The 27,736-nt window shown below is 51.5% G+C and overlaps 1 protein-coding gene across 2 annotated transcripts in view; it reads right to left on the bottom strand.

The window, feature by feature from the left end:
• The window catches only part of Szt2 (SZT2 subunit of KICSTOR complex), a 46,157-nt gene that overhangs the window by 7,890 nt on the left and 10,531 nt on the right, over nucleotides 1–27,736 (bottom strand). For both annotated transcript variants that reach the window (XM_041651778.1, XM_041651779.1), the window contains exons 7-62: nucleotides 27,414–27,520; nucleotides 23,730–23,940; nucleotides 23,374–23,544; nucleotides 22,748–22,982; nucleotides 22,443–22,572; nucleotides 21,566–21,708; nucleotides 21,237–21,389; nucleotides 20,987–21,101; nucleotides 20,550–20,767; nucleotides 20,250–20,465; nucleotides 19,838–19,916; nucleotides 19,586–19,680; nucleotides 19,179–19,347; nucleotides 18,931–19,045; nucleotides 18,724–18,837; nucleotides 18,362–18,532; nucleotides 18,104–18,198; nucleotides 17,759–17,882; nucleotides 17,486–17,650; nucleotides 17,195–17,399; nucleotides 16,830–16,942; nucleotides 16,464–16,710; nucleotides 15,518–15,659; nucleotides 15,309–15,401; nucleotides 15,099–15,177; nucleotides 14,705–14,998; nucleotides 14,387–14,528; nucleotides 14,169–14,276; nucleotides 14,020–14,083; nucleotides 13,662–13,847; nucleotides 13,199–13,366; nucleotides 13,035–13,122; nucleotides 12,845–12,916; nucleotides 12,469–12,670; nucleotides 11,362–11,461; nucleotides 10,205–10,334; nucleotides 7,413–7,565; nucleotides 7,218–7,320; nucleotides 7,023–7,128; nucleotides 6,823–6,934; nucleotides 5,758–5,876; nucleotides 5,482–5,646; nucleotides 5,207–5,291; nucleotides 4,891–5,055; nucleotides 4,623–4,790; nucleotides 4,166–4,299; nucleotides 3,616–3,782; nucleotides 3,207–3,304; nucleotides 2,992–3,124; nucleotides 2,675–2,805; nucleotides 2,489–2,589; nucleotides 2,238–2,414; nucleotides 1,797–2,064; nucleotides 1,618–1,697; nucleotides 1,408–1,533; nucleotides 1,105–1,304 (exon numbers count right to left, since the gene is read on the bottom strand). In XM_041651778.1, coding sequence (XP_041507712.1) covers nucleotides 1,105–1,304; nucleotides 1,408–1,533; nucleotides 1,618–1,697; nucleotides 1,797–2,064; nucleotides 2,238–2,414; nucleotides 2,489–2,589; nucleotides 2,675–2,805; nucleotides 2,992–3,124; nucleotides 3,207–3,304; nucleotides 3,616–3,782; nucleotides 4,166–4,299; nucleotides 4,623–4,790; nucleotides 4,891–5,055; nucleotides 5,207–5,291; nucleotides 5,482–5,646; nucleotides 5,758–5,876; nucleotides 6,823–6,934; nucleotides 7,023–7,128; nucleotides 7,218–7,320; nucleotides 7,413–7,565; nucleotides 10,205–10,334; nucleotides 11,362–11,461; nucleotides 12,469–12,670; nucleotides 12,845–12,916; nucleotides 13,035–13,122; nucleotides 13,199–13,366; nucleotides 13,662–13,847; nucleotides 14,020–14,083; nucleotides 14,169–14,276; nucleotides 14,387–14,528; nucleotides 14,705–14,998; nucleotides 15,099–15,177; nucleotides 15,309–15,401; nucleotides 15,518–15,659; nucleotides 16,464–16,710; nucleotides 16,830–16,942; nucleotides 17,195–17,399; nucleotides 17,486–17,650; nucleotides 17,759–17,882; nucleotides 18,104–18,198; nucleotides 18,362–18,532; nucleotides 18,724–18,837; nucleotides 18,931–19,045; nucleotides 19,179–19,347; nucleotides 19,586–19,680; nucleotides 19,838–19,916; nucleotides 20,250–20,465; nucleotides 20,550–20,767; nucleotides 20,987–21,101; nucleotides 21,237–21,389; nucleotides 21,566–21,708; nucleotides 22,443–22,572; nucleotides 22,748–22,982; nucleotides 23,374–23,544; nucleotides 23,730–23,940; nucleotides 27,414–27,520 — 8,050 coding nt within the window. The remainder of the gene's footprint in view (nucleotides 1–1,104; nucleotides 1,305–1,407; nucleotides 1,534–1,617; nucleotides 1,698–1,796; nucleotides 2,065–2,237; nucleotides 2,415–2,488; nucleotides 2,590–2,674; nucleotides 2,806–2,991; nucleotides 3,125–3,206; nucleotides 3,305–3,615; nucleotides 3,783–4,165; nucleotides 4,300–4,622; nucleotides 4,791–4,890; nucleotides 5,056–5,206; nucleotides 5,292–5,481; nucleotides 5,647–5,757; nucleotides 5,877–6,822; nucleotides 6,935–7,022; nucleotides 7,129–7,217; nucleotides 7,321–7,412; nucleotides 7,566–10,204; nucleotides 10,335–11,361; nucleotides 11,462–12,468; nucleotides 12,671–12,844; nucleotides 12,917–13,034; nucleotides 13,123–13,198; nucleotides 13,367–13,661; nucleotides 13,848–14,019; nucleotides 14,084–14,168; nucleotides 14,277–14,386; nucleotides 14,529–14,704; nucleotides 14,999–15,098; nucleotides 15,178–15,308; nucleotides 15,402–15,517; nucleotides 15,660–16,463; nucleotides 16,711–16,829; nucleotides 16,943–17,194; nucleotides 17,400–17,485; nucleotides 17,651–17,758; nucleotides 17,883–18,103; nucleotides 18,199–18,361; nucleotides 18,533–18,723; nucleotides 18,838–18,930; nucleotides 19,046–19,178; nucleotides 19,348–19,585; nucleotides 19,681–19,837; nucleotides 19,917–20,249; nucleotides 20,466–20,549; nucleotides 20,768–20,986; nucleotides 21,102–21,236; nucleotides 21,390–21,565; nucleotides 21,709–22,442; nucleotides 22,573–22,747; nucleotides 22,983–23,373; nucleotides 23,545–23,729; nucleotides 23,941–27,413; nucleotides 27,521–27,736) is intronic.

The following is a 27,736-nucleotide window of genomic DNA, read 5'->3' as shown; positions in this document are numbered from 1 at the left end:
GCCATGGACGTGGCTTTCTGGTAGAAATGTTCTGCTTAATCCTCAAGGAAGTACTATGAGGCTGAGCCATCACTAAAACTGCTGAGAAGGGAATGTTTGACTTTAAACTATGTTCTAGAAACATTTTTTAAAAAATTAGTGTCAAGGCCAGGCGGTGGTAGTACAAGCCTTTAATCCCAGCACTCGGGAGGCAGAGGCTGGTGGATCTCTGTGAGTTGGAGGTCAGCCAGGACGGGCTCAAAAGCTACAGAGAAACTCTGTCATTGGCCACCCGAGAACAAGACAGGTCACCTGCAGATGTACTGAAGTCACTCACTGCTCAAACTGCATGGTCTGATTTGAAAATACCAGCTCAATTTGTGCAGTCAGTGTTTCTGTCAGCATTCAAGGACACTGGGGTTTATTAAGTTGGACTAAGCACCCTTGAATAGATTACCAAGGTCTACACCATGAAAAGAGGTCATGCTAGTCTTTGTACATACACACACACACACACACACACACACACAAATTAAAACCAAAAATACAGGCTCTGAATCTGGCCCAAGACAAGAAAGGTTGTTAGAGAATTGCCAGGCTTAGGGTTGATGCTATGTAGTGACTGAGAGACAACTGGCTTCTTCCAGGACTCAGGCTGTTAGTACTAACCAGAGTTGAGCATGACTAAGAACAGGCCATAGTCAGGGGTACAAGTAGGACCAGTGCAGAGTGCCTTGGTGAAAATGGGCAGAGGTGAAGAGGTTAACATGAAGACCAAGACAGGAATCAATAAGACTCAGATTCAAAAGCTTAGGCGTGAATGTGAGAACTGCATGTATGGATATATGCAGACATGTAAAAGAATGAGGTGTGGGTGGGCACAGCTTGGTGAGAACATTCAGTCTGTGCATGTGTTTCTGAGTTTCACAAACTGCATGAGGTTTATAGGACATGCAGTAGCACATGAAACGTGTCTAAGGTCTTCATACATGTGTACCAGTGTGGTGAGCGAAGGAAAACATGGACTATGCCTGAGCTGTCAAGGCAGGAGCCATATGAAGAAAGGAAGGCTGTGGGGCCTCACTCATGGGGGTTAAGTGCTTAGGGAAGAAGGACCAGATTCACCTGCGGGTAGGTGATGGGGGCCGAAGCGGGACCAGCACAAAGCCGATGCTCTGTAGATACTGCACATATTGCTGCAGGAAGGCCAAGCTCAGCTCCTTCAGCCATGGCTCCTCTCGGGCTACTGGGGGAGGCACATCCAAGGATTCGCAGCTTGTGGGACCCTCTCGACCCCCAGATCCTGACTCAGGGCGATGTCGCCGCTGCAGGAATGGAAATTAAGGCTCTTATCTACTGACCACACTGTAGGGATGAAGTACAGGTCACTGCTGGGCATGGGTCTCTGAGGAGAAAGCCAGGGCTCACCTGCCCCTCCGCAGGCACAGAAGTCTCTGGGGGTCCATGCAGCCAGGCAGCTGGGTCAAAGAGCAGAGCTGTCGCACAGTAATGCACCAAGCGGGATGACTGCTTCAGGGTCTCCAGCTCCCCAGCCTGGGGACACAGGGCAGTAGCAGTGGGACAGTGGCCAAGGAAAGGTCAGAGGTGTTGATGGAGAACGCAGAGGGGGCTACTCACACTGATGGGCATGCTGGCTGGTGCAGACCGCTGCTGCCATGTTACAAACAGGTTCTCCATCTTCATCTGGCGCTCCAGCTCTGGGGGTGAGAGGCATCAGTAGAAGCCGCGGCAGCCAACCTCCTCTCCCTTCCAGTCTCCACAGGATCCTTCCCCATCGCCTGGCCCACATTCCTCACCTTTTCGCTCGGTCATCTTGATTTCTAAGAATTGCTGCCCATGGTAGGTGACAGGATCTGGAGGTCTGGGCACAGGACCAACCGTGGAGCTGGGGCGAGCAGCTGTGATGTCCCTCAGGGCTTCATCAAAGGGAAATGTGTCCAGGGGAAGGGGACCTCCACCACGAGAGCACCCACTGAGCCGGCCCTGTTCGCGACTCAGTGGAGGGCTTGCGTTCCGGATGAGGGTCTCCACGTCCATGGTCGGCAGCAAGAATGGGTTTGGTTCCTGAGAGGGATGGAGGATCACATCTGGCTCAAGCCCTTTTGACCTTGAACCCTCCCTCCCACATCGGGGTTTCCTCTGGTACTACCTCTGTCCCCAGACTGTCTCCCTCTCCCTGCTTCTTTTAACTGTCACTCAGTGGCCAGAACCAGCAGTGGGAGCTAGGCAGTAGGTACCTTTCCATCTCGCACAGGAAAATCCAACTGACCACAGTGATGGAAGAGCCCGAGCTTCTGGCTGAGCAGACAGAAGATGAGATGGGCTCGTGCGTTCTGCCACTGCACAAGGCGGATCAGAGCTCGACCTAATGCCGCACCCAGGTCTGGAGCCCAGTTGTAAGTCAGCAGCTGTAGCTAGAGACAGGGGTCAGGATTAGTGAGGTTACAGAGCTCCTCCTCCCTACCCCAGCCCTTGACCACACACTTACCTTCTTGTCTATGACCTCGAGCAGTAAGAGCCTTTGCCGGGGAGCACCTCGACCTGGGCTTCCATCTCCTCCTGACTCAAAGCGCTGCACAGCTTTGGCAGCTACAGGGAGGGGAGGAGACGATGGGGGCTGAGGGCTGAGCCCCCATCCTACCCTCCCCCTGCAGGGCCTCACCCCCACCCTCACCCTGCTGGGTTGGTCTCCTCCACTGTGCAAAGTTCCTTCCCAGAAGAAGCAGGTGCCGCTCCACTGCTGGGCGGGGAGCCGGGCCCAACTGCCCTGGGGAACAAGGGCTGAAGGTATCCGGCTCAGAACCTCTGTTAGGAGGAAGGAATGGGTAAGAGGGAAACTATTCCTGGCCCCATTCTCTGGTCTGGCCTATACTTCCCAAGGCCTTGTGCCCACCTCTCCTAGCCCAGTGCCTAATGGTTTGGCTTACTCCAGTTGCCAGCTTTTAGGGCTCTGGGGAAGGCTATTTCAATCCTACCAGATCTCAAACTCACAAATGCTGCTCAAAAACACGGACACTGGTGTCTCCAGCCATTGAGATGGCTAGGGCAGTGAACTCTGACAGGATGGATGGGAGGAGGAACCGGGACACCATGTGCGTGGAGCTCCTGGACACCGAGGCACACCCTGGAAGACAGACGTCACTGCTGGGCTGCAGGATGGAAAGCAGGCCAAGGACTGAGGAATGGGAGAGGGACCGGGGTCTCACCAATCTGAACCATAAATCCCATCCAGCGCTGAATGACACGAGCAAACACAGGGTGCAGAGTCCCCACCTCGCCCTCCTCTAGCTGTGTTGTCCGGCGTCTAAAGGCAGAATAGGGGTTAGAATGCTCCACTCATGGGACACATGGGTACCTGCACCATTCAGGGACTTCACACCTGGACACGCCCTGATACCACACCACACACACACCACACCACACACACACCACACTGTACCCCCCCACACCCCACTATACCACACACGCCACACAAAACCACACCACACACTACATCATACTAGACCACACACTCACTATACACCACACATACCATACCAACTACACCACGCACACCACAAACACTACACCACACCACAACATACCATACCACACCACACCACACCACACACATACCTTTGTCTCTGGGCTCCGGAATCTGAGCCTGGTGCCCGCTCAGATCCACCTGGGGTCCGAACGTTCTCAGTTTTATGACGTCTCCGACCCCGAGTATCTTCTGGCCGATCCAGGACAATATCATCAGTTGTTTTGGGGGAGCCCAAATCTCCACCTTCTGTTTTACTCTAGCAACAACACAGGGAGTGAGGAGCAGCCATTAGGAAGAAGAAAGGGGAGATGGGGGTACTGTGGAGCAGAAATGAGCCTAGAGGGGCTAGAGGACTGAAGCTCAGTCCTGGGGTCAACAGTTAACTAAGGTCTGGGCAGGTTACTTAACTTTCCTGACTCATCTTCCTTGTGGGTAAAAGTGCTATTGTTTAGAGGGCTCCCATTTGAAACATAAAGGCAGTTGATAAGCTGGGACTCTCTAGCAAGGGGAGCCTCATATGTTATCCAAAGGACAGAGCAGTTTTATCTCAAAAGACAAGTGACAGGGTTGTGGGGGGGAGGGTTGGAGCTGCCAGGAGGCAGACAGTTAGAAGCCAGCTTCACCACTTCCTTCCATTACCAGCATATCCCAGAAACTTCGACGGCTGGCTCTGCTGGGTGGAGTCACAGGCTCCCCGGACACAGCCGTAGAGGGAAAGGTGCTGGCGCGGCAGGCAGGGCTCTTAGTTTCCAATGGCCCGCTTCTGAGACTTCCTGTGGACACCAAACACTGCAGGCTCTCATCACTGACTCTCTTTATAGAAAAGCTCACCCCCAGCCTGGTAAAACTGTGTAGCTGCACATGCTTGAGAGACGAGCTTCTGAGGGTATCTTCTTCCTCAGGTGTGTGCTGGGGCAGAGCAGCTGAGTGTATACACTTCTGCCACTGCCTCACCTTGAGGAGGCACAGACAAGGTGATGGGCTTCTGTTTCTTTCTCTGAACCTCATGTCTGCACCCTTGTCCACCGCATGGTTCTGCCTTGATTTCTGACTTTCTCTGGATTCAGCATAGCAGTTGGGCTCTTGATCTGCATACCTGGAGGTATATCTTCTGTACACAGTGAAGCCGGCAGCAGTCTCAGCTCCATGATGGCGTCAGCCAGGGCCTGGCGAGCTGCAGCCCGGAGCTTCTCCTCCAGCTGTACGATGCTAATGTTCCCCTTTTCCCACACATCCAGTCGAAGCCGTGGGGACCCATCCTGAGCTGGAGGGAAAGCTGGAGGTCACTTGTGGTGGATTCCACCCTGTCCCCACTCCTGCCTCACAGCATTGAGGGAACACTCCACCTCAGCAGGCTGTCTTACCTGAAGCACCATCTAACATGTTCGGGCAGCGAATGACCTGAGTCAGCTGCTCAAATTCTTCCTCTCGAAGGGGGTCTGGAGGCCCCGGAGAAGAGGGGGGCCACAGTGCTAGTGAGATGGGGGCTCCTCCTTCCTCCACAAAGGCTAGAGTGATGCAAGCAACTCCTGTAGAGAAATCCGTAGGAAGGCTCAGATCTAGCACAGGCACACAGCCCCTCCCAGGCCCCTCCTCAACAGCAAGGCATCCTTGGCCTGAAGATGTAAAAACCCTTGCTCACACCTGCCTATAGTCGAAGGCCTAAGCCCAGCAATTTACCTTTGCCACCAGTGCCCTGTCCACCAGGTTTGTTATACAAGTAGATGTCCAAGTCGGGGAGGCTGCCCTGTGGTGGGAGTGGATGCTGGGGAGAGAACAGCCATGAGCGCTAAGTGGCGAAGAGGGTATAGGCATGCATGGGAGCTCAGGGAGACATAGGTAGGTAGATGTACACAGGCTATGGGCAAAACCAGAGATGGAAGTATCTGTAGAAAAGTTAAAGTCTGATGTGCAGGGAACAGGGTACCGAATGTGGACAGGTAGGGCAATCTCACCTGGAAGTGGTTCCGGCTATTGCTGTCTGTGTACTTGGGTGAATGCAGGAAGGTGAGTAAGTTTTGACGGAGGTACCAGGCCAAGGCAGGAAGCCAGGGTCTGCAGGATGGGGGCAGGGCCAGATGCAGCACCTCTGAGGGGAGGCTTCCAGGAGGTTGGATGAACTGTGAAGAGACAGAGCTGAAGGCATGGATTCTTGACTACTCGTCCCGGCACACCCGTGTCCCCGGCACACCACGGCTGGATCCACAGAGGATGTCAGAGAGGCAGCTGACCTCTACATCAGCTGGGGTCAGCTTGCAGTTCCGAACCAGCATAACTGTGATGACATCCAGTGTGGCCTCATCCAGACGCCGACGCAGAACCCTCACCAATTCATCTGTGATTTCAGGACCTTGACAGAGCCATGTTAGAAAGGTGGGGGATATCGTTAGAGGATTCAGCCATCCTGAGTCCAGGCCTTAAGCCCCTGACCACAACAATGGGACTGGATATAACCATACATGGCAGCTAAATGGAATTTGTCAGCCTGTCCAACATGATTCTGGACACATAAATTTTACCTAAGATCCTCAAAGTCCTTACCCAAAGAATGGTAATACCATTCCCATATACCACCAATCCCAGAGCTGTGCAAAATTCCTCAAAGAGAAGTGTCCTAGCTAACTAGCTCTAACCCAACTCGACACAGCCTAGAGTCATCTGAGAATGAAGTCTCAGTTGGGGGACTGCCCGGGTCAGATTGGTTTGTGAGCATATCTGTGGGAGACTGTCTTGGTTAGTAATTACTGTAGGAGGACCCAGGACATCCTCTGGGCAGGGAGTCATGGAGGAAAACACCAGAATACTAGGTAAGTCTACGGCTATACCACCCTGAACGCGCCCGATCTCATCAGAATGCTAGGTAAGCATGAGCCGGTAAGTGAGCCAGCACCAGTGCTCTCTGTGGATTCAGCGTTAAGTTACTGTTGGGCTCCTGCTCTGATTTCCACTGATGATGTAACCTGTAAGCTGACATGAACTCCTAAGTTGCTTTAGGTAGTGTTTTTTCACAGCAACAGAATAAAACTAGGACAGTATGGAAGTCTTAGCCTGTGATCTGGTCCACATTACCTGGATACCTCGGCTTCAGTGTAGCCCCAACTGATCCCATCATCTTCACCCAGCCTATCTCTGGTCTCATGCCAGTGGACCCAGCAGCTATCCTGCTCCTCTTCCACACTATACCTCAATCGGCTGTTTTGTCTCACCCGGCTCCTACTCGAGCCAAGCCCAGAGCATAGCAAGCACTGGAGGATAGAGCCCGGGGCAGACAAGAGAGAAATACTTAGAATCCTTACCTGCCTGCCCTACGCCATGCACCAGCAGCTGGATATGTCTGTCTACTTGGCCCACAGGGCGAACAGCATCAGGACTGCGGCTGGAAGCCATGTCCAGAGGAGAGCGAGGACCCTATAGGGACAACAACGGTCAGGGTTTGGCTCCAAAAAGCAAAGTGTGAGGGGTGCATGGGGGCAACAGACAGTGGAAAGACACATACCAATGAATCCTCAGAGGAGATGGGTTCTTGGCTTCGGGACAAAGCTAGGGATGGGGGCAGAGAATCCCCTTCCCATGGTCGGTCACTGCAAGATGTCTCCAGAAGCCTAGAAGAGAAAGGCAAGGAGTTTTGGTATGTCTCCTCCCACGCCATCCCTGATTCAGGCTGTAACCCATGTTCTCAGGGGTCACGTACCGAAGATAGTACACGGCCTTTGTTGCTCGCTCTTGATAAACAAACATATTTTTCCGGTTCACTACAGAGAAGGCATTGAGCACAGAGCGCAGGGCCTGGATAGCTGGAATAATAACATGGGGTGAAGAAACTTCTTTCTCTAGATCTCCTACACACCTCCCCCCCCCCGCCCGCCCTCTCATGCCAATCACATACCCCGAGAAACCCCCATGCTGGGTCCCATCTTGAGGCGTGAATGGACTCGGATCACAGTTCCCCATACAACGTCACAGGAGAAATGGCCTGGGACAAACTGCATTGTGGCTGCTAGGTATCCTCGGGGAGCACAGCTCTCATCGGCAGCGTAATCTGCAGAGACGGGCAGTATGGGTGACAAACAGGATACCCAGGCCTCAGCCTCCTTACCCTAGACTTCTTCCTCTGATCCTTCACCCCTAACATTCTCCTAAGGAAAGGTAAGCATGGGGCGCAAGGAAGAGCTAGGCACAAGCACATTCTGAGAAGGCCAGGCTATGGTGCCGAGGCTTCTGGGACTGCCTTCGGGAGACTAGAAGGTGTTAAGGAGGGACATCAAGAAAGGCAATCCTAAAGGCGATGCCAAATGATTCTGGCTTATGATAACACATGACAGTAGCCCCTGGCGTCACCAAGAGCTGTAGCAGTACCTCACTGAGAAACAAGTACAGATGCTGTGCACATTAGCTGCACGTGGGGGTAGCCTCCTGTGCTTTGAAGGAGAGACCCCAAAGGCTGGTATAGTAATTAAAGGTATGTGCGCAGCTCAGTGCCCTGTTTGACCCTTGTCATGTTTCCAGGTGAACGAGGAACTTTCTTAAGGGTAAAGGAGCAGTTTGATTTCCCAGAAACACCACTGTCAGGGGACAGCAACATGCAGGCTACGCAGAACCCGGACATTCTGGCCTACGGGCTCCAGAGAATATGTGGACATTGGAACAAGGAAGACCCGTGCCTCGGTTCTGCCTGGCCTTCCATCCAGGCTGCTGTGAGTCCTGGTGTGGCGCTGCTTAGTTGTCTAGGCTCAGTCTCATGTGCAGAAACTACCAGAAAAACCATAGCAGTCTGCTAATTATGGGATTTCTTTCTTTCTTTCTTTTTTTTTTTTTAGAGATTTATTTATTTATTGTGCATACCATGTTCGGTCTACATTTTGCCTGCACACCAGAAGAGGGCATTGGATCTCATCATAGATGGCTGTGAGCCACCATGTGGGTTCTGGGAATTGAACTCAGGACCTCTGGAAGAACAGTCAGTGCTCTTAACCTCTGAGCCATCTGTTTAGCCCTAATTATAGGATTTCTACATCTATACAGGAAACATTTCAGGCTATACAGAGAGACATCCTCCTCTAACAATGGTAAAAAAAAATGGTTGGGAATATTAAAAATGAGGCCTCTCAAACCAGAAGGAAAAACTGCAGAGGACATGACAGGGCTTCTCTTCTGTGGGCTGGCATGTGTGCTTATGGGGTGCAAGAAAAAGGAGCCCAAGTACTGAGGCTTTAATTACTATCCCCATTAGATTAGTGTGTTTCCTTCCCATGACCAGAAACCCCAGGAGTCCCAAAGAAGCCCTATGTCTGTCTGTTAGGAGGGACAGCCAATCAGAAGACCAACTTTCTGTAAAGTGTCTCAGACTCCTCCCTCTGTCTCCTCCCTGCAGAACTGGCCGCCAACTTCTCACCCCGTCACACTCCTCACCTGTCTATTCCCCTACTGGGTTAATGTTGTGGAATATTAGTTTAAGATGTGTTACATTTGTTTATACTATGGAGCATTTGTTTAATGATGCAAAGATGTGTTGTATTCTTTTATGTTTCATTTGTTTAACTCTGTGAAGCTGTGTTACTTGCCTGCCTAAAACAACTGATTGGTCTAATAAAGAGCTGAATGGGCAATAGCTAAGCAGGAGAAAGAAAAAGGCAGGGCTGGTGGGCAGAGAATAAACAGGAGGAGAAATCTAGGGAAGGGGAAGTGTGAGAAAAGGAGGAGAGGAGGATGCCAGAGGCCAGCCACCTGGTCACTCAGCCAGCCACAGAGTAAGAAGGAAAGAAAGATATATAGACTAAAGAAAGGTTAAAAAGCCCAGGGGCAAAATATAGTTAAAGAGAAACAAAATAATTTAAGTTAGAAAAGCAGGCTAGAAACAAGTCAAGCTTAGGTCGGGCATTTATAAGTAAGAATAAGTCTCCATGTATTTACTTGGGAGCTGGGTGGTGGGCCCCCAAAGAGTAAGAGTAAAAAAACCCAGCTACATGTTAAGATGAATATTTTGGGTATTAAGGCAAGAACAGGCAAAGGCGTGCCATTATGAAGCTGGGTCACAGACTGGAGCTAATAGTCTTCAACATTCTTCAAGTACCACTTTCTCCCTACTAAACCCAAGCAAGCACAATTCTGTACCTCATTTGAAGGTCTTCCCTTGCCTCTACCTTCCTTCAGTCATATATCCATTTTCTCTGTGACCTACTTGAAAGAGCAGTTGCCCTCTGCTCCAGCTATCCACCTTCACTCAGCCCTTTCATCTGCTTCTATTCCATCTCTCACTGAACTGCTTTCTTTAAAGTCAGTGACGACCTAGCAGCGGTCAAATGCAGGGATCCTATCTTTCTAGCTTTGCTTCTCACATGAGGCATGGGTAAAAGGACAGGCAGTGACACTGCCTTGTGAGGGAGACTCCTGGCTGCGTCCACACCTAACATCCCTTGGGCAGGGATGCCCGCATCACACCACCATTGGGCAGGGGTGCCCGCATCACGCCACCACTGGGCAGGGATGCCCACATCACACCATCACTGGGCAGGGGTGCCCACATCATACCACCACTGGGCAGGGGTGCCCACATCATACCACCACTGGGCAGAGGTGCCCACATCACACCATCACTGGGCAGAGGTGCCCACATCATACCACCACTGGGCAGGGGTGCCCGCATCATACCACCACTGGGCAGGAGTACCCGCATCATACCATCACTGGGCAGGGGTGCCCGCTGACGGGAATGGAAAGGCGTCTCACTCCGCCAGAGATCTTCTTCACTCTCGGCCACCAAGAGGGAGTTACAAACGTGACTGTCATGAAGGTCCTGAAGGAGCAGTCGCTAGGAGAAGGAGCAAGGTGTCAGAAAACTGAAATACGTCCTACTAAGTGGGTGAGGAAAGGCCACAGAGAATGACCACTATTGCTGAGGTCCAAGGTCAAAAGAACACCAGGAGCCTAGTCTGGACTACCTATAACACACTGTATCAAAAACAAAAGTCCATGCATGTACTGAGGACTAGGAGGCAGCCAAGGACAATCTGCTTTAATACCGGGTCAGCCTTGCATGCCACAGGACAACAGCCTGTGTTGAGAACTATGGAAAGGTTACTTCTAGGCATTGAGAACTGAAAGCCAAGAACAGGCTTCTCATTAAGGAGACACAGAACCCATAGTTGCAGATACTGTTCAGTCTACATGGAGAAAAAGGTGATCTGGGGGTTTGGATTGGAGAGAAGCAGACATAGAGAACAATGGCCCATGGTGGGGACAGGTAGCTTGGGGAGTCAGAAACACAATTTTGAATTTCTAAGAGTGAACAATGAAGGGTTTCAGTAATGAGGGCACCACCAATGAGAGTACCAGTAATGGAAGGCACCAGCAGAGAATCTGGTCACCATCTTTCAGTTCTCAATTAAAACTGCTTTATCCAGGAAGTCTTCCCAGATATTCCAGGGTCAGAACCCTGCCTCGTGCTCTCCCAGCAGCCTCTGCTTTTCTGCTGCAGAATAATTCTCCACAGCTGACACTGAAATCATCTATGTACTTTAGTTTTAGTTGTTCAATGTTTACATGGCCTCTTCTACAAGAGCACTATAGAGTTAGGGTCCCTGTGTCTGGTTCTCAGTGATTTCTTGATGCTAGCACAGCGGAAGGACAGGAAACATCTCGGGAGTCACTGGCATGAAAAGAAAGCCTTCCAGCTTGTAGGGAATGAGGGAGTAACAGTTTTCTAGAACTTGAGGTGCAAAGAAAAGGTCTCTGTCATTGTTAAGTCTGACACAGACAACCAGGTTCTAAAAGTTTGGTTCCTAGAAACTCCTTCCTCTTCTGCCCGAGTGTCTGAGTCCTGTCTCTGGCTGACTTACCTGGTTGACCTCTCTGCAGATCTCCCCAACACGCCTCACCAGGAGCTGCTGCAGGTGGCGACACTCAGTGCCAGGCCCGCCATCATCCCGAATCAGGCTCCTAGGCAGGGAGGATGGATATGACAGAGAACTGCAGTGGGAGGAAGGTTTAGGTGTCCCAAGTGGGAGGGAAGGTCATGGTGCTGGGTCAAAGGAAACCATAATAAAGGAGGTAAATATGGACAAAGGAAGCGAACTTCGCTGGCAAGGGAAAACACGAACATCTCCAGCAGTTTGGAGACCTAAGCTCTATGCTTGCCTTGCCAGCTCCTCATGGAACTGTACTGAGGCTCCCAGCATCCAGCATGCCCCTTATTTAGTTTTAAAGCTTGGTCAAAATGTGGCCTTCTCTTGGGCCACCTCTAAGAATAGGTATTTAGACAGATGCCTGTATTTAAGTGAGTCCTGGCTGTCACTTACTGTGACCTGAGCAAGTATTTAATTCTCTGTACTGAGTTTCCTCACCTACACTGCTAGGGCAATACTACTGTAGATTATAGAGTTGTTATGTAGATCCCTGCACAGGCTAGACAGGCACTTACATGTTACATACACTTGTTAACTATCAGCCATCAACCTCTGAAACTTTTGTGAACTGTAGATGCTCTGAAGGCTCAGGTAGATGACATAAACCCCATCAGCTTTTCAACCCCACTGAGACAGGAGTGTCAGGCATGGTGGCACACACCTCTACTCCCAGCATTCGGAGGCAGAGGCAGGTGGGACTCTATGAATTTGAAACCAGCATGGTCTATAAAAGTTCCAGGCCAGTTCTATCTCAAAAACAAATGAATAAATAATATAAATTTAAATGATGTGCTTTTCCTAGAAGATGAGGGAAGATCAGCAGTAGGTATCAGAAGATCCTACCACAGCTCTCAGGCTCCCCCCCCCCCCCCCCCCGCCCCTGAACACAGGGGTTCACTGTAGTCCTGGTGACCTGAAACAGACAATGAAGATCAGGTTGACCTCTTCTGACTCTGTCTTTCAAGTGCTGGGGTTAAAGGTGTGTGCCTTTAGACACAAGAAGCTGAAATCATCAGGGTGCAGTCCACGGCTTCTACATACCGTGCATGTGCATACACTTCCACACGATCCTGCAGTATCCTGACGATGAGCCAGAAGTCAGGCAGGGAGGGCCCAGGAAGGCCTGAGAATGAAGGCTGTGGAGGTACTGGTCCAGGTGGAGTCCGAAGTGTGAAGGAGGCTTTCTCACCAAGGGTCTCACTGGGACCCTCACTGTCTGAGCCACTGCTGCCACCATCGTAACCTGTGTCAAATGTGCTCACATTCATCCCATCCTTAGCTGAGCCTGAGTCTTCTGATTTTCAAGAGCATCAGGCTTAACAGTCTCTTTTAAGTAAGTCCCCTGATACTTTCCCCTATGCAGCCCTAAGCCCATATATCATCAACCTGGGGTGCTCCACCCCCACTCTGACCTTACCTAGGTGGTCTGAGTCCACACTGCCTTGACTGGACATAAGGCTTAGTCCCCGGGTAGGCCCAGGCTGACTGCCTGTACAGAGAAAGAGAAATGCCTGGTGTGTCTCTGGATCCTGTGGCAGATCTGCCAGGAGAAATGGAAGCTGGGAGAGACAGCTATGGCCCCCAGACTATGCTGCCTATCTTCTTACCTCCCTGTGACAAGCCAGGCAGGCTGATGAGGGGGATGCCTTCAGAATCCTCCAGGGAGCCAGGGACTTGGGGGCTGGCTATCAAGACCTGAAGAGTAGAAATCAGAACTGAGATTTAGCTCCATGCCAACTGCCACAGCTCTTGGTCCTCAAGTCAGACTTACCTCCCCTTCAGCATCTTCAGCCTTGTCTTCATGGCTGTGCCAAGCCCAGGCCGCTGAAGGGGACTCCCCATGGAGTCCACCTGGTTGTTGGCCAGCTGCCACAAAGAAGAAGCCACTGTCAGGATCCTCAAGGAGAACATGGCCAGGGAGGTGAAGGCGTCGGAACTCCTAGGGAAGGAGCCAAGATCATAGTTTAGGCAGGATTTCTCATTTGACGCTTTGACCATCACATCACCACTGCTGAGGTAAGAAGAGGTTAGGTGACTTGGCCAAACTCAGCAGGCCCAATAACAAGGTGGGTCTACTGTCCATGGAACTGGGCTATCAGGCAAGTGGGGGAGGAGTAGATGATATGACAAGGAATCAAATTCTGGGGATTCAAATAGAGATGGGGTCTTTCTTTCTGGGATTCAAGGAAGGACGAGCCCCCAGGAAAGCATTAAGTGTTCTGAGAGTGGCTTACCTCCTTGAACTGCGTGAGGGAGCGTTCTGGCCCAAACACAAAACTCAGAGGGGGAGTTTGGCGAAGGCAGGTAGAGCGTCCTGAAGAGCTATGAATGTGGGCAGCTGCTCGGTGTAGGGCAGCGCTCTGGGGCATGCCCCCTCTTCGGAGTGCCCCCACCATCTCATCTTCTAACAACCAGCGGATCTATAGTCAGAATGCAGGTGCAAGTCCTTAGTGGGACATCTTCAACCCCAAACCAAAAGATAGCAGAAGATAGACTGCCCTACAGACCAAGAGAGCTCTGCCTCAGTCCTAGGATAACATTAGGTACGGCGCTGGAAGGCTACTGCTTACACTGACGGGAGAAAGCTCTCACCTCATTCATTGTGTTCTCAATAGCCAGTCTGTGGGCTGTGGCCAGACTGGACAGTCCTGGGTGCCTAAGTGGAAGAAAGGTTTATAAACTAGCTTCCTAAGAATGAAACTGAGGGGGAGTAAGATACTGAGAGGGAGATAAGGATGTACCTTTCTTCTTCTGGGGGTGGTAGTGGGGGCCCTAGGCCATCATCTGACCTTAAAGATGATGGCTGCCCTGGGGACCGTGGGAATGAAGTGCTGCTCTCAGATGTCGACCTAAGCAGGGTGGGAGCAGAATCAAAGATCAGGAGCTACTATCCTCCTAGGGTTTCCCAAGGTCTTCTTATTCCCCAAAGCCCCAGAGCCTGCCAAGCTTGCCGCCGTACCGATGGTGCTGAGGGTCCGTGGCTGGGGGGAGTTCCACTTCCAGGGGTAACGTCAACACAAAGACATCAAGAGTGATACTGAGGTCCCTCAAGGGGACTCGGCCTCCAATTGGGGGTCCCTCTAGACTGGAGAGTACCTGGCCTATGAGAGAAGAAAAATCAGGGGTTCCTGTGTGTCCTGGAAAAAGTGTGGCTTCCCGAGTTCCAAGTGACACTAAGTCATTCTCCCAGGCTCTCCGCTGCCTTCTTCTCAAGGGCAGGCAGGCAAACCAGCCATATGGGGACCTTAGGCCTTCCTCCTGGCTCCTCAAAACTCACCCAGGCAAGTGGGCAGGCTGCAGACAGGCACTGAGCTGTGCTGCCCATGCAAGCGCACAGAGCATGTGAGATGTAGGAAGAGGGGTGGCAGGTCATGCATGAGGCTGTCAGGCCCAGTGGGTGAGTCACCCCCTAAGATACTGAAGGAGTCTTCATCGGGGTTCACAGTGTCTGCATCTGACAGAGATGCGGAGTCTAGCCCAGCAGGCCCCTGGTCTGGTTCCCGGCTCTCACGGTATTCCACCTCCAGCTCTGGATCACTTTCGGTGACCACACAGCAGGCAGACGTGTCCCCTAGCAACACAAGACATGTGGTCAACAGCAGAGAAAGCAGTGGGACCACTCAATCCTGGCGTGAAACAGCCATTCTACTTTGACCCGCTTGCTCACACACCTTCCTCTCCCACGAGCTCAGCCTCTGAAAACTCCAGGTCACTGACTTTTCTGTCTACAGTGTCTCGAGGTCCCTCATCCTTGTGAGAAGAAAAAGCAAGACATCCAGGTATCAGAGAATCAAAATTCAAAAGGACTCAGGTGGGCTAGGGCGTTCCTCTGGGGCTCTGGGTTGGGGCACGAGGAAGGAAAAGAAGAGAGAGACTCTCACCTCTCGCCGACTGGATGGAGGGCAATAGAAGAAGTAGTGGGGATTGGAGGGCACTGTGCGGAAGTGGAGGCGACTGATCTCCAGGAACTTCTCCTGTTGTGGGTTTAGAAGGAGGCTATGAGGTCAGCTACCCTTAAAGGACACTAGTCCATCCTCAACCCAGGGAAGAAGCTGAGAGCTGCAGAAGCAGGACTCTACCAAGTTCCCACCTGGATGAGGCCATGAAGGGCATCATGTGCCTCTCCTTTAAGCTGGCAGACATCTGTCAGAGAAATCTCCGGACCAGGGTCTGGATTCCCAAGGACCCGGGTGCTCTGGAACTCGGGCTCACTGAGGTCCTCAGTCTCTATACTGGGGTTGGAAGAAGCAGATCATTGTCAAGAACCACCAAGTGCTAGAGCAGCAAACATCTGTCTCTCTCTAGAGCATGCTAGAACAATGGCGTGGGAGGTGATGAGGGGACTCAACCCCCTCTCTCCCTCTGGGCTCTAACCTCCACCTTTCTTAGAGACATGGTGCCCCCTTCTGACTCCCATCACCGAATGGAGGGTGGTATCATTCAGTATAAGTGGAGACCAGGAGAAGCAAAGCTTGTTGGAAGAGAGTGTTCACTTAGAGGGGGTCATGGAAATGGGGAGTCTGTGGCTCCAGAGCCCTGGGGTGGAGTCCTTGACACCCTCAGTATTCTAGTTGCTCTTTTCTCAACAGCAACACACTGTAGAAGCTAACAGCATCAACCGTCCTGCCTTGTCCTTCCCTCTAGCCTCCTTCAGCAAGGAGCTGTGGAGCTGTGGAGGCCACTGTGGGGACCCGGGAATCAACACATACTTTTGTGCTGAGCTGATACACTCCTGTTAGTTGAGGGAATCATGACAATTATGGAAGACATCAGAAAAATTTCTGCTTTCACTTCTGGGAATGGGTTAGTCCTAACTCAGCTAATCAGAACACCGTAAGTTAGAAGAGATGGGGCATGCCTGAGAGGGAGACTGTTGCCAAAGCCAAGTGTGACAAAGCTTCACTGAAAATGAAGCCAGTGACCAGGCACCTGTTTCTCAGGTGTACTTCTCTGGACAAGACAGAGTCTTGCTTGTAGGGACTTGGTCAATGTGTCTCCTACAACCCTGCTTAACAACCCTCAGGAACAATGCTAACCTGGACTCAGAAACTAGGATAGCTCGTTCCCGGGGCTCTGGTCCTTCCTCGATGCTACTGCTGAAGGGCCCTGGACTGAGAGGACCAGGGCTTGGGGGTGCATGAGGCAAACCCCAAGTATGGCCACACAGTGCCAGCAGAAAAGAGGTGATGTCCACTTCCTGTAGTAGCTCCTCGCAGGCATCCACAGCCGTCAGCAAATCTTGGCAGGCCACTCTCTGTGACTGTTGTAAGCTTCGGAACAGCCCTAATGGAAGTAGAATGGACCACAGCGGTCAGCTGTCATTGTCCTTCCAGTGCCAACCCTGTAACCCTTGTAGTTCTGCCCTCAGGCCCACTCCTTCCTTGCATGATATTCCTGCTCACCGCGGACATAGCACCGCTGTGCGTGCTCCTGCAGCAAGGCGCAGTGGGTGGCTGCCTCTTTGTATCTGGGCTCCATCCAGGCTGAGGATGAGGGGTGGTCCAGGTACTGAGTCCTAGGAATGGGAGGGAAAACAGAGCTTGGAAGACTCCCCTAAATGATACCTTGGCCTCATCAGCCATTCAAACTCCAGAGGAATGTAGAGAGCCTTAGCAAATGCATTCGTGATAAGGAGTGTCTGGTGATCTGTTGTTGGGCGATACAGCTAAGAAGCTGAGTTCCTGAATGACCAACAGTCTGTCTACACCTGAGTGTGTACCCAGGCCTTGGCTGGAGGAGGCCAAGAGTCAAAATGGAGTACACTCACCGGAATATGAGATCTCGTGGTGCTTGAGGAGGCTGCAAGCCAACCATTTGCTCCTTCAGTGCTTCCAGAGAACAGCTATAGATGTAGACAGGACACCGGGTCCGGGGCCCATCTGCACCCTCTGTCTGAGGAGCCTGGCGCCCACTGTAAGCCGTTAAGTCTTGGCAGGAAGCCGGGCTTGGCTCTCCTGGGTCCTGGGAACTGTCTGTGAGGAGAGGTATCCATGATCTTCATATCCGCTATGGCTTCCCAACCCCAATCTACCTCAACGACTCCAAGCGGCAGCCTTACCACTAGCAAGTGTTACACTGAGGATGGGAACCTGGGACTTTGTAGCCTTAGGTCCAGTCCCGCCCAGGTCTTTCAGGCTGGGAACTGCATTCCAATCCCCAAACTTAGGTTTTGTTTCTTCTTGAAAGGAACCCTCCAGGCCATAGGCTGCCAGATGTTGGACATCTGAAGAGGAAAAGAGCGGCACCTATCTATCAGTGCTCTCTGGTGGGGTGGGGAGGAGCTCAAGGGTTTGTGTCATTGGGATTGGTGAGGAAGGTCAGCCACTGGTACCTGTGAAGGTAGCTGGGAGAAAAGTCAGAAACACGTGCTGGGGGCTCAGAAGCCTTGCATAGCAGTGCCACTGAGGGGTCTGGGCAGACGGGGAAGGCCTGAGAACCCCAGGAATGCCTACACTCTGTAAGAGACAAACAGAAAACAAGAGCAACTTACAAGGGAACATTCCAAGTCCCATTCCCTTCTTCCACCCTGACCCGGTTCCTCTTAGGTATGGCGTGAAAGGTCCAGAGAGAAGGGGATGCCAGAACTCTGCCAAGGCGAAAGGAGCCTGGGCAAAGGTGTGTGGTGATGGAGGGATGTAAGCATGGTAAGCACTCAGGGAAAAGCAGCAGTGCTGACCGGGGTAGGAAGGGCGGAGTCTCCAGTGGCCTGGTGGCTGTTGCCTGCTGGATCCTTCGGGGCCGTGTGGCCCCCCACTAGAGGACCTTCTGGACCTATAACAGGGTAGAGATGGTGGGAAAGGGCAGGACCAGCACAGAGGCAGGGCTCTGAGGTGAAAGGGTGGGGAAGGAGGCTAGAACTCAAAGACGGACACCACCCCGGGGTAAAGAAGGGCAGGGCTGAAGAGTGGCATTAGGAAAGCAGTGGAGAGCTCACCTGAATCAAGGCAGCTCCGCCGCAGGATCTCATTCAAGAAGGCAGCCTGGTCAGCGGGAGTCAGTGGGATCTCTCGGTCACTTAGCTCCTGCCCCAGGCAGCTGTGCAGCAGGCACAGCACCATGTCGTTGGTGGGACAGGGCCCCTCGGTGAGAGGCACACCCTCTGGCTCTGCCCGACACACACTCTGCTCAGCAATGCTGCCAATGTCCCCGGCTCCACCCTGACCAGCAAAGCCCTTCCTTCAGCCTCAGCCGCCCTGTCACTCACTCACTATGCTGGCTGCCCCTCTTTCTACCTTCTGAGGGGCCCAGGTCTGCTGGCCCCTTAGGTAGGGGTAAGTAGCTCCCAAGTGTACCCACCTCTGGAGAGCAGAAGGAGAAACATCTGTAGCTGCTGGCACTGCGGCAACAACCCTAGCAGGTCAAACTGGAAAGGGATCTCATGAACACAGGAGTCTCTTCCTTGGTCCAGTCCTACAGGGAGAGAATAGGGCACAGTGAGACCCAGGGGACCTATCTGAGGCTGCCTTCTCCCATCTTACTACCCTGCAAACCCTCTCCACTGACCATCTGAGACCCGTGGCTCTGGGGGCACAGGACCCCATTCCTTGCTCTGGCACAGCTGTATCAGGTATTCAAAGGTCAACAGGGAACCTATGCAGGCAGCATCCCGTGGGTGGAGCTAGGAGAGAAACACCAGATGATAGTGCCATTCGACCCAATTTCCCACCTCTGGTCTCAAGAAGTGCATAGCTACAGTCTCCAAGCACAGTATAATCTGGTAGGAAGTAGAGGACAGTTCTGGGGTCACTCACAGCTTGAGGGATCTCAGAGTAGGTCAAATCCTGCAGGTGTTTCCAGCTTTCAGGGCCAGGTCCAATTCGTCCATATTGAGGCTCCACCCATACCTCGGTGACCAGATTGAGCTCTGAATCCCCCTCTAGGGCCTCCACCTCCACATCATTGTCATCATCTGTTGAGAAGCTAGAAGAGGAGGGGGTTTACTTGTGGAAGAAATCCAGTGGCGGCTGGTGGCAGGGGGGATGAGGATAGCCACACGGCCTACTCAGACAAGCATGTCCCCAGCATGGATCATCTAAAACCAGCAGCTCTCGGCTCTGGTTTGGGATAGAGGTCATATTAGAGTATGGTAGCCAGACATCCAGGTAACCTGGGGGAGGGGACTCTGCAGAGGTGGTTCAGAGGTCAGAGCCTCACCTACCTGTCTTTAGTGGAGGTAGAGTGTGGGGGGAAGAGGATGTACTGGACAACACATGTGTGCTTCTCTTCAGCTGCAGCCTGCCCCAGTGGTTCATTCTGTGGATAAACGGAAGATCCTGTGCAAAACCCCGGCAGTGGAGAAGCCTAGGTCCCTTAATCTGGTGAGGCAGTTTCTAGCAGTCACCACCCAACTGAAGGCAAGTGTCCCAAGGTTCTGATGGTCCTTGTAAGTTTCAGGAGGGATGGCTCACACCTGAACAGGAAGCTCCAAAACCATGTTGATGATTCCTTCTCCGCTACAGGCAAAGTGGAATCCTTCAGAAAGCCGGACCCTGAAGCCACAAAAAGACAGGACAGAGCAGAAAGATGAGGAAAGAGGAATTTAGTTCAGTGCTCCAACTTCCCACCTCCCAGGAGCTGTCATGTGACCTAGTCCACTGGAGGCCTGCAGAGATTAGCAGTTCCTTAGAGTGTTCAGGTCTAAGAAGGACCAGAGGCCAAAATTAGCAGAGCTGGGGAGTACAGAGTGGGAAGGCAACAGCAGGGACTCTGGATCAATAACGGTTCTTGGAGATGGGAAGTGTCCGGCTTAGACCACTGTCCAACCCAGAGCCTACACTTATTTCTCTCCTTGCCCTAGCTGCCCTGCTGGCTTGCGGACGTACTCGGTGAGAACAGAGAGGAGCTGGGCGATGGCGCTGAGCGGCAGGGTTGGGGCCAGGCCTGATGGGACACTCCACAGCCAGCGATGATGGTAGAGGTAGCGTGACAGCGATGCGAGGCTGGATGAGGCCGAGCGGCCCGACACCAGGGGTAATGGTCCTGGTGGCTCCAGTGTCAGCAAGAAGGGTGCTCTGTAGTCCAGGGGTAGCTTCTCATACCTGAGAAACAGGGCAGCTCTCCAGTGGATTTCTGCTCAGTCTTCTCTCGTGCCCCGAGGCTTCTTCCCTGTTCTCTATACTGACCTGATAAGGAGCTTGTCTAGTGGTTTATGAAGGACTACAAGACACGGCCGATCAGACAGGGCCTGCTGTGGCCCCAGTGTGGGGGGTGACTTGGAGGGAGAGTTGCCACCACCAATGCCCCCTAGTCCTTTTCGCTTCACCTTGGGTGTTGGCTCCTTACTTTGCACCCGGTGAGGGAAACGAAGGCGCAGGATCTCTTCCTGCAGGCCTGACACAATCTGTGGGGAAATGTGATCAGAATCCCTGATTCCCAAGCCCTCTAGGTCTGGGAGAAGGGAGCCACAGTCAGAGAGAGAACCTGCCCTTTCATGGTCCTCAAGCCTCCCTGGGTGTGGGGGCACCTCTCCTCACTGAGCTAGGAGGACTGAGGACACAGGTCATCAACAGCCAGAACTCCTCAGCCAGATGTCAGTCAGGGCAGTCAGAGGCTAGCTTACCTTATGCCGGGCCTGGGCTGGTGTGCCAATTGGAAACCCCAGACGAAGAACCATACATGGGGTCTTGGAAATGATGCGAACCATGTAGAAGGAGGAAGGGGGCTGGTCTGGGCCACTGGGGAGAAATGGGACTAGGTGAGCAGTCCTGAGCTACAGTAAATGGTCTCCAGGAGTATGGATGAGCTCTGAGGCTGGAGGGAGAGACTGGGAAGAGGTGTGGAGAAGGGTAAGGAAACACCACTTTGCCCACCTGGAGAGCAGCTTGACGTAGGAATAGCCCTCAACCAGAACAAAGCTGCTCCAGTCCCGCAGCAGAGAGGTCAGTGAGGAGTGTGAGATTCTGCACTGGATAGTGCTATAGCGGCCATTGCTGCCCGGGGTGTGCAAGTGCTTAGGGAGTGGTCTAGGGACAGGGTGGGAGAGTGAGGTCAGATGTGCTAGCCTCAGTCTCTTCTAGACCCTGAGGTCATGGAAGCTGATGAGCAGGAAGGCTTGGCCACAGCTGGCACTCTTCCCATCAGCCCCATTCCCCAGTGTGTTCCTCCATCAGAGCCAAGGCCCAGGCCTGAGAGTACCCACGTGTCATGCTCCAGGATTAGCACCAGGCGATGCATGTGCAGCCATCTCTGCCAGGAATTAGCATCCATGGAAAGCACTGGCTTCCAGTAGGCGGCAAACTGGGCATGGGATGAGTCGGAACCACTATGCTGAAGGGAAAGCACCTGGGGACAGAAAGATTAGCCCTTGGGAAACAGTTGTAGAGAAGTAGAATACAACCTCGGAGTAGCAAAGAGTTATGCTGAATCCAGTTCAGGGGGGTCAGAATTGGGTTGTGGTTAAGGCACACAGGCCAGTCTGGGACAAAGGCAAAAACTGGTTTTCAGCGTGAAGGATATGTCAGGATGACTGACCAGGGAATGGACTGGACAGCCCTGCTGACCCAGCAGGAGGATGGAACCTGCCTATCTTATATTGCTGACTTCAGAGGAAAACTGCTGAGAGTTGGCAAGGCCTAATGACGAGGCCACTGTACACTCCTTTGGTCTCTGTGTTCACTGTACCAGGCTACCAGCTGTAGGCCGAGTAGGAGAGAGTCCAGAACGAAAGTTGTGGTCTTCAAGAAGTACTCAGTTCTCATGGCTGGTGGTGGTTGAAAACAGGTAATGAGTAGGTAAGGGAGGCCCAAGTGGGCTGCATGGAGATGCATAAGGGCAATGGTAGGATGCCATCACCTAAACATCCTGCAGAATGTCCATCTGCTAGGATGGTCTGTCTGTTCAGGCCCTCTTTTTCTAGTAATAGTTTTCCTAGGGCATTAGGATGCAGGAAGAGGAGAGATGCTTTCAAGGTTAAAACTGGTTTGGGTGCCTTAGACTTGAGAGAGAAGGAACAGTGGTGGTTCTGGCCTCAAGTCTAAACCACATGAACGAGGCTACGGAGTTTCAGGACCTCTTACCGGGGTGGTGGAGCCAGGAGGAATGTAGAAGAGGGGCACTCCACTCTTGGTGCTGTCGGGAAGTGTGAAGTGTTCCGGCACTGAGGAGAAGGACTGAAGGTGGGCCAGCATCTGATCTGTCTGGTTAATGCTGCAGAACAAGGACCAAGCCTGAGCTACAGCAAACTGCTGGGGGCAGATGAAGGGAACCTCGGGGCTTCAAAGAACCCTGGACATGAACCTGGTACACTGAGTCCCTCCTCCCAGCTGCCAAATGTGTCCTTCTACAAGTGGGGTACTCTTCATGAAGAGGTGGCCTTATTTACCTCTGCAGTGTGTTCCAGAACCGGCGGATAACATGAGTACGATACAGTGAGCGAATAGGTTGTCTCAGTGCACAGGACACGTCATGTAAAATGTCATAGCCGCCTTCCATTGTCACTTCTACCCGTGTAACTCGAGGGCCCTCAGGCTCTAGGGGCCAGGGTGCCACAGCCACATACTCGATGCGCATATTGTGTTTCCACAGCAGCACAAGCTTCACCTCCAGCTGGGAGCCTCCTGCAGGGGGCAGGAAGGCAAGCAGGGGTTAGAAGAAGCAGGACTTCAGGCCTGAGTCCTACTCAAAGCCTCATGTATCTAATGGAACTCAAGTCTGGCCAGAGTTTCAAACACAGTTCCATACATTTCCAGACCACAGCCTGCCATCCAGTGTAGACACCACACTCCCTCGGCTCTTTACCTTGGGCAGGAGATGGAACTGGGAACTACGTGCAAAGAGAACTCAGCCCTGAAAGCACCTCAAAGCCCACTTGTCTTAAGTGACAAGCGGAGTCTCTCATGAGGACACTTAGATGAGTGGTAGGTGGGTGTCCCCCTTTATCTGGCAGGTCTGCACACACATAAGTTACCAGAAACCTATGAATCTGTACAAGGGTCTAGTGACCCTTACCTTTGGCTAGCGTAACCTCTCGGACACTGTAGCCCTCTCGTAGGCGTACAGACACAGTGCTGACCAAGTCAGCTGGCACCTCTTTCTCAGTGTGCTTCTTTCTGCGCAAGGCCAGGGCAGGGTTGCTGCTTGCGGAGACCAGGTGCTCATTAAACAAGCGGTGCTGAGAACCTGGAGGACCCATGAAGAAGATGGAGAAGGGAAAATGGTGATCTGTCAGCTGATGGATGGGCAGGGAGGGCTACACCAAAATCCCTATGAGAGAAAGTACCAGAGAAGCCAGCCCCAGCTGGACTAGCAGTCCTCCCAGAGCTAAGGCCACACCATTCTATAGCCGTCCTCCCCCACCCACTTACCACAATAGTATTCAGGGTTCAGGGCTTCCCCACTGCGCAAAAAGGAGTAGAGCAGAAATGCCCGGTGGTAGACAGTCAGACCCAGGTTGCCTGGCTCGGGTTCAGGACAAGTGGACAGGTAGGAGCCAAACGTCGCCATTGCAATGAACTTCATCAATTCCACATTGGGCACATGGCCAAAGCTACAATCGTAAGAGTAAACTCCTCCCACCTGGAGAGAGTGAGCAAGTGGAGACCCTGTTCCACCAGAGGGCCAGGAAAGGGAGAGCAGGAGAGGGAAACTCCTGCTTCTGTATCCCAGACGTTGAGGGGCAGTGGGCCACAGTGCTCCCAGGACAGACCAGCACCCTGTACCTGTCCGCCTATGGAAAACCCATGCCAGCTGGCCATACCGTCCTATGCCCTCCTTCTTCCAGGCCAAACACTCTTCTCCCTTCTCTACAGATTTTGGCAACTGCTCCACTGGCTTCCTGTCAATTCACTTCTTACAAAGTGCTTCTTAAACTTTATGGTTGCATACAAAACCTTTTTGGGATGTTGTTAAAGCACATGTCTGGTGTGGGGCCTGAGAGCCTGCACTGAAAATAAGATTTGGTAATACCAGCACCACGGCTGGAGATCAAGCCACTTCTAATCCATAGGCCAAAGCCACCTATCTTTTGTCAATGAGGGTTTGTGAACAGCCGCACCTACTCATCTCGCACTTTGTGGCTGCTTTCACACTGCTACAGCAAAGCCAAGCAGCTACGAAACAGAAGGCCCACAAAACTTAAATACTCACTGCCTGACCTCTGCAGAAAATGTCTGCAGGCCTGCTCTACATGACTCATTTAATTTCCTGGCCGTTCAGTTCCTAACCTTCATCTCTATTCCACACACCTGCAGCTGTCTACACACTGGCCCTTGGCTTCACTTGGAAAGAATTCATCTTTGCAATTCCAAATTGCCACATCCCATGGTACAATACCCCTTTAGCTTCTTTCCACCCTCTTCCTGCTGTGCTTTGACCTCATTGAGATTGTCTGCCAGGTCTTTGGCCTCTGTTATCTGAGTCTCTCCAGACCATCCTGACCCACATTACTCAACCCAGCCTCGACCCTGCGATCAAGCCACTCTGAAATCATCACTGTCAAGTATCTGCCCCCTTATTTTCTTCTTACCCCCCAAACCCCAACCAGTGTCCACACTAATGCCTTAGTGAAGGAACTGTGTAGGCTGCTCTATGTCAAAACACAACACCCACCCAGCTACATCTTCAGGACTGTCCTCCAATCAATCCTTCTTCCCTCCTTATGAATTTATTGTCTACTGCTGAGAGGAAGCAGAGACCCTTGACAGAATTTATCTGCATTTTAACTTCTAAGTCAGTCTCAGAGAGAGAGAGAGAGAGAGAGAGAGAGAGAGAGAGAGAGACTTGTTCATAAAGAATTGTTTCATCTGTTTCTAGACATAATGTTTCCCTGTCAGTATGGAGATTTACACTACCAGATCCTTTTTCTGTTTATCCCCCTAATTTTTAAACCACTCTCAGACAGCATGACCCCTTAGAACTATGAACAAGCAAACAAAAAAGGAAATTAAAATACACAGAAATTCTCTCTCCCAGTCAGAATGGCTACTGTTAAGAAAACCTCAAATGCCAGTATGGATGCTGAGAGAAGAGGACCCTTACATACTGCCGGCAGGAATGTAAATTGCTTCAGCCACTATGGAAATCAGCATGGAGGGTCTTCAAAACACTAAAAGTATAACTCCCATATGGCCCAGCCTGACAACTCCGGGATGTGCCCCAAGAACTCTAAATAGGTCAGCACACCACAGAGATACCTACATATCTATGGTTACTGCAGCCATAGTCACAACAGCCAAGTTAGATGATCAGCCTAGGTGTCCAATGAAAGATGAATAAAAAATGTGGTCTATGTACACAATGGAATTTTTATTTATTTAATGTGTATTGGTGTTTTGCCTGTATGTATGCCTATGTGAGGGTATCGGATCCCCTGGAACTGGAGTTACAGACAATTGGGAGCTGCCATGTGGGTGCTGGGAACCTGAGTCCTCTTAACCACTTAGCCATCTCTCCAGTCCCCACAATGGAGCTTTACTCAGTGATAAAGAATTAAATCATGCTGCTTGTGGGAGGAACACTGATCACCAGAAGGCAATCACATTAAGTGAAATAAAAGTCAGACTCAGAAAGCATATATTTCATTTCTCTCATTTGTAGATCCTAGATTTTATGCAGATAAAATTATTTGCCTATCTATGATAGCATCAAGGAGAGGACACTGAGGGAACAAAGGATAAGCGAGAGGTGGGAGAAAGTGAGGGTACAGGAGTAAGTATGGCCACAGCAGATGAAATACCTACTTGTATGACAATGTCTATAAAACTTATTACTATGCAACGAATATATGCCAGTTAGATAAAAGAACCACGCTTGAGTGTCCACCTTAAAAAGCAAACTAAACCAAACAGAAAACAAAACAAAATAAAACAAAATGCCCTTTATTTCTTTTTGGCTACTAGCGTCTCCTGTTCCTCACTTCAGGCAAATTTCTCACTTCAACATTTATCTTCACATGTTCCTCTTCTGTCCACTGTAATCCACACTTCCTGTATCACCTCTTCACTGAAATAGCTTGAAAACTTTCCGTGTGACTTCCTGATCAACAAGTCCGAGGGGTACTTTTCATTCCTCGCTCTACTTGATCTTTCTGCTGTTTCTCACTAAGTGAACCACCCCTTCCTTCCAAACCTCCGACTTCTGACATCACACTGCCTCTCATTCCTTGCTGGTGTTCCCTGGGCTCTCCTGAGACCTCTCAACTCCTGCTGTTTCCTCAGCATCAGGATCTGTGTATCCATCTGCCACAAAGAGCTGCCCTTTATTACCCACATGTGGGCACCCTACGCACTTTAAGTGCATCATCTAGCCCATCAGTAGGCACTCTTACAATCTCCTTTGACAGATGAATCCCACCTAGAGAGAAAGCCATGTACTCAAATGTCACAGAGCTAATAAACAATGTCAAGGTTCAACTTGGCAGGCTTAATTCTAAAGGCAATGCACCTCACTGCTCTGCGGTGGACTATGGGCACATCTAACACATGCACAGGTTTGAATTTGCCATCTTGTCTTTATCATTAGTAAACTATCCTTGTAAAATACAAGCCCGACTTTCCCTCCACATACCTTCATCACTCAGTGGATTATACTCAAACCTTCTTTACAAAGCAGAATATGTTATTCATGCCCTGGTTACATCTATCCTCAGGCCTTGCTTCCCATCACTCTTGCTCCCTGCCCTGCGAGACCATCCATCAAATGAGTGGTAGTGTCCTGAATAGGCCCTCCCCTTCCTACTTTGGTTAGGCTAGTCTGAGCTGGGTTTTCTGACCCGTGTAACTAAAGCAGATGGGATTAGAACTGACTCGGATTTCAAAGTTTCTATTTTTTCCCCCAACGTTAAGAAAAGGGGACAAATCCTGAGGAAAACCAAAAACAATGAGAGTTCTCTTCCCCACTGTCACCTACCCTGCTCTAGACCTGGTACCTTCTCCCCAGGAAACCATGTCATCATCTTCACTTGGGAAATCTCACCTGTAAAACAGTAACCGGCCATTCCTGACTTTGTGAGATACCCCACTTCCCACTCCTCCTTCCTAGAAAACCCTCACCTGCACGAAGGAACAAGCCACAGTGCCACTGCGGAGCTGGTTCAGTAGTGTCTCACACACGGCAACATCAGGGACACTGGTGACCCCATCTGTGATCACGATGATACCTGAGACAGGAAGAGCGAGCCCTGGAGACCTCAGAGTCTGCCCACCAGCAGTTTACCCACTCCCAGCACCTTTCTTCTTCCCCTTTCCTCCTGCCCTCCCGCAGGTGCTCCTAGATGGTGTCCTTCCCATCAGGTCTCTGTCAGTCCTGAGAGTCCTGGGAGTATGCTCGGAGTTGGCAAACAAGGAAACAAGGCCTGGGGTTCATTAGTTCTGGG

The sequence above is a fragment of the Microtus oregoni genome, unplaced genomic scaffold, assembly GCF_018167655.1.
Source record: "Microtus oregoni isolate MIOR12 unplaced genomic scaffold, Mior012 000005F_ref0000423, whole genome shotgun sequence".
Lineage (NCBI taxonomy): Eukaryota > Metazoa > Chordata > Mammalia > Rodentia > Cricetidae > Microtus > Microtus oregoni.
This window is presented reverse-complemented; position numbering and strand designations above follow the sequence as displayed.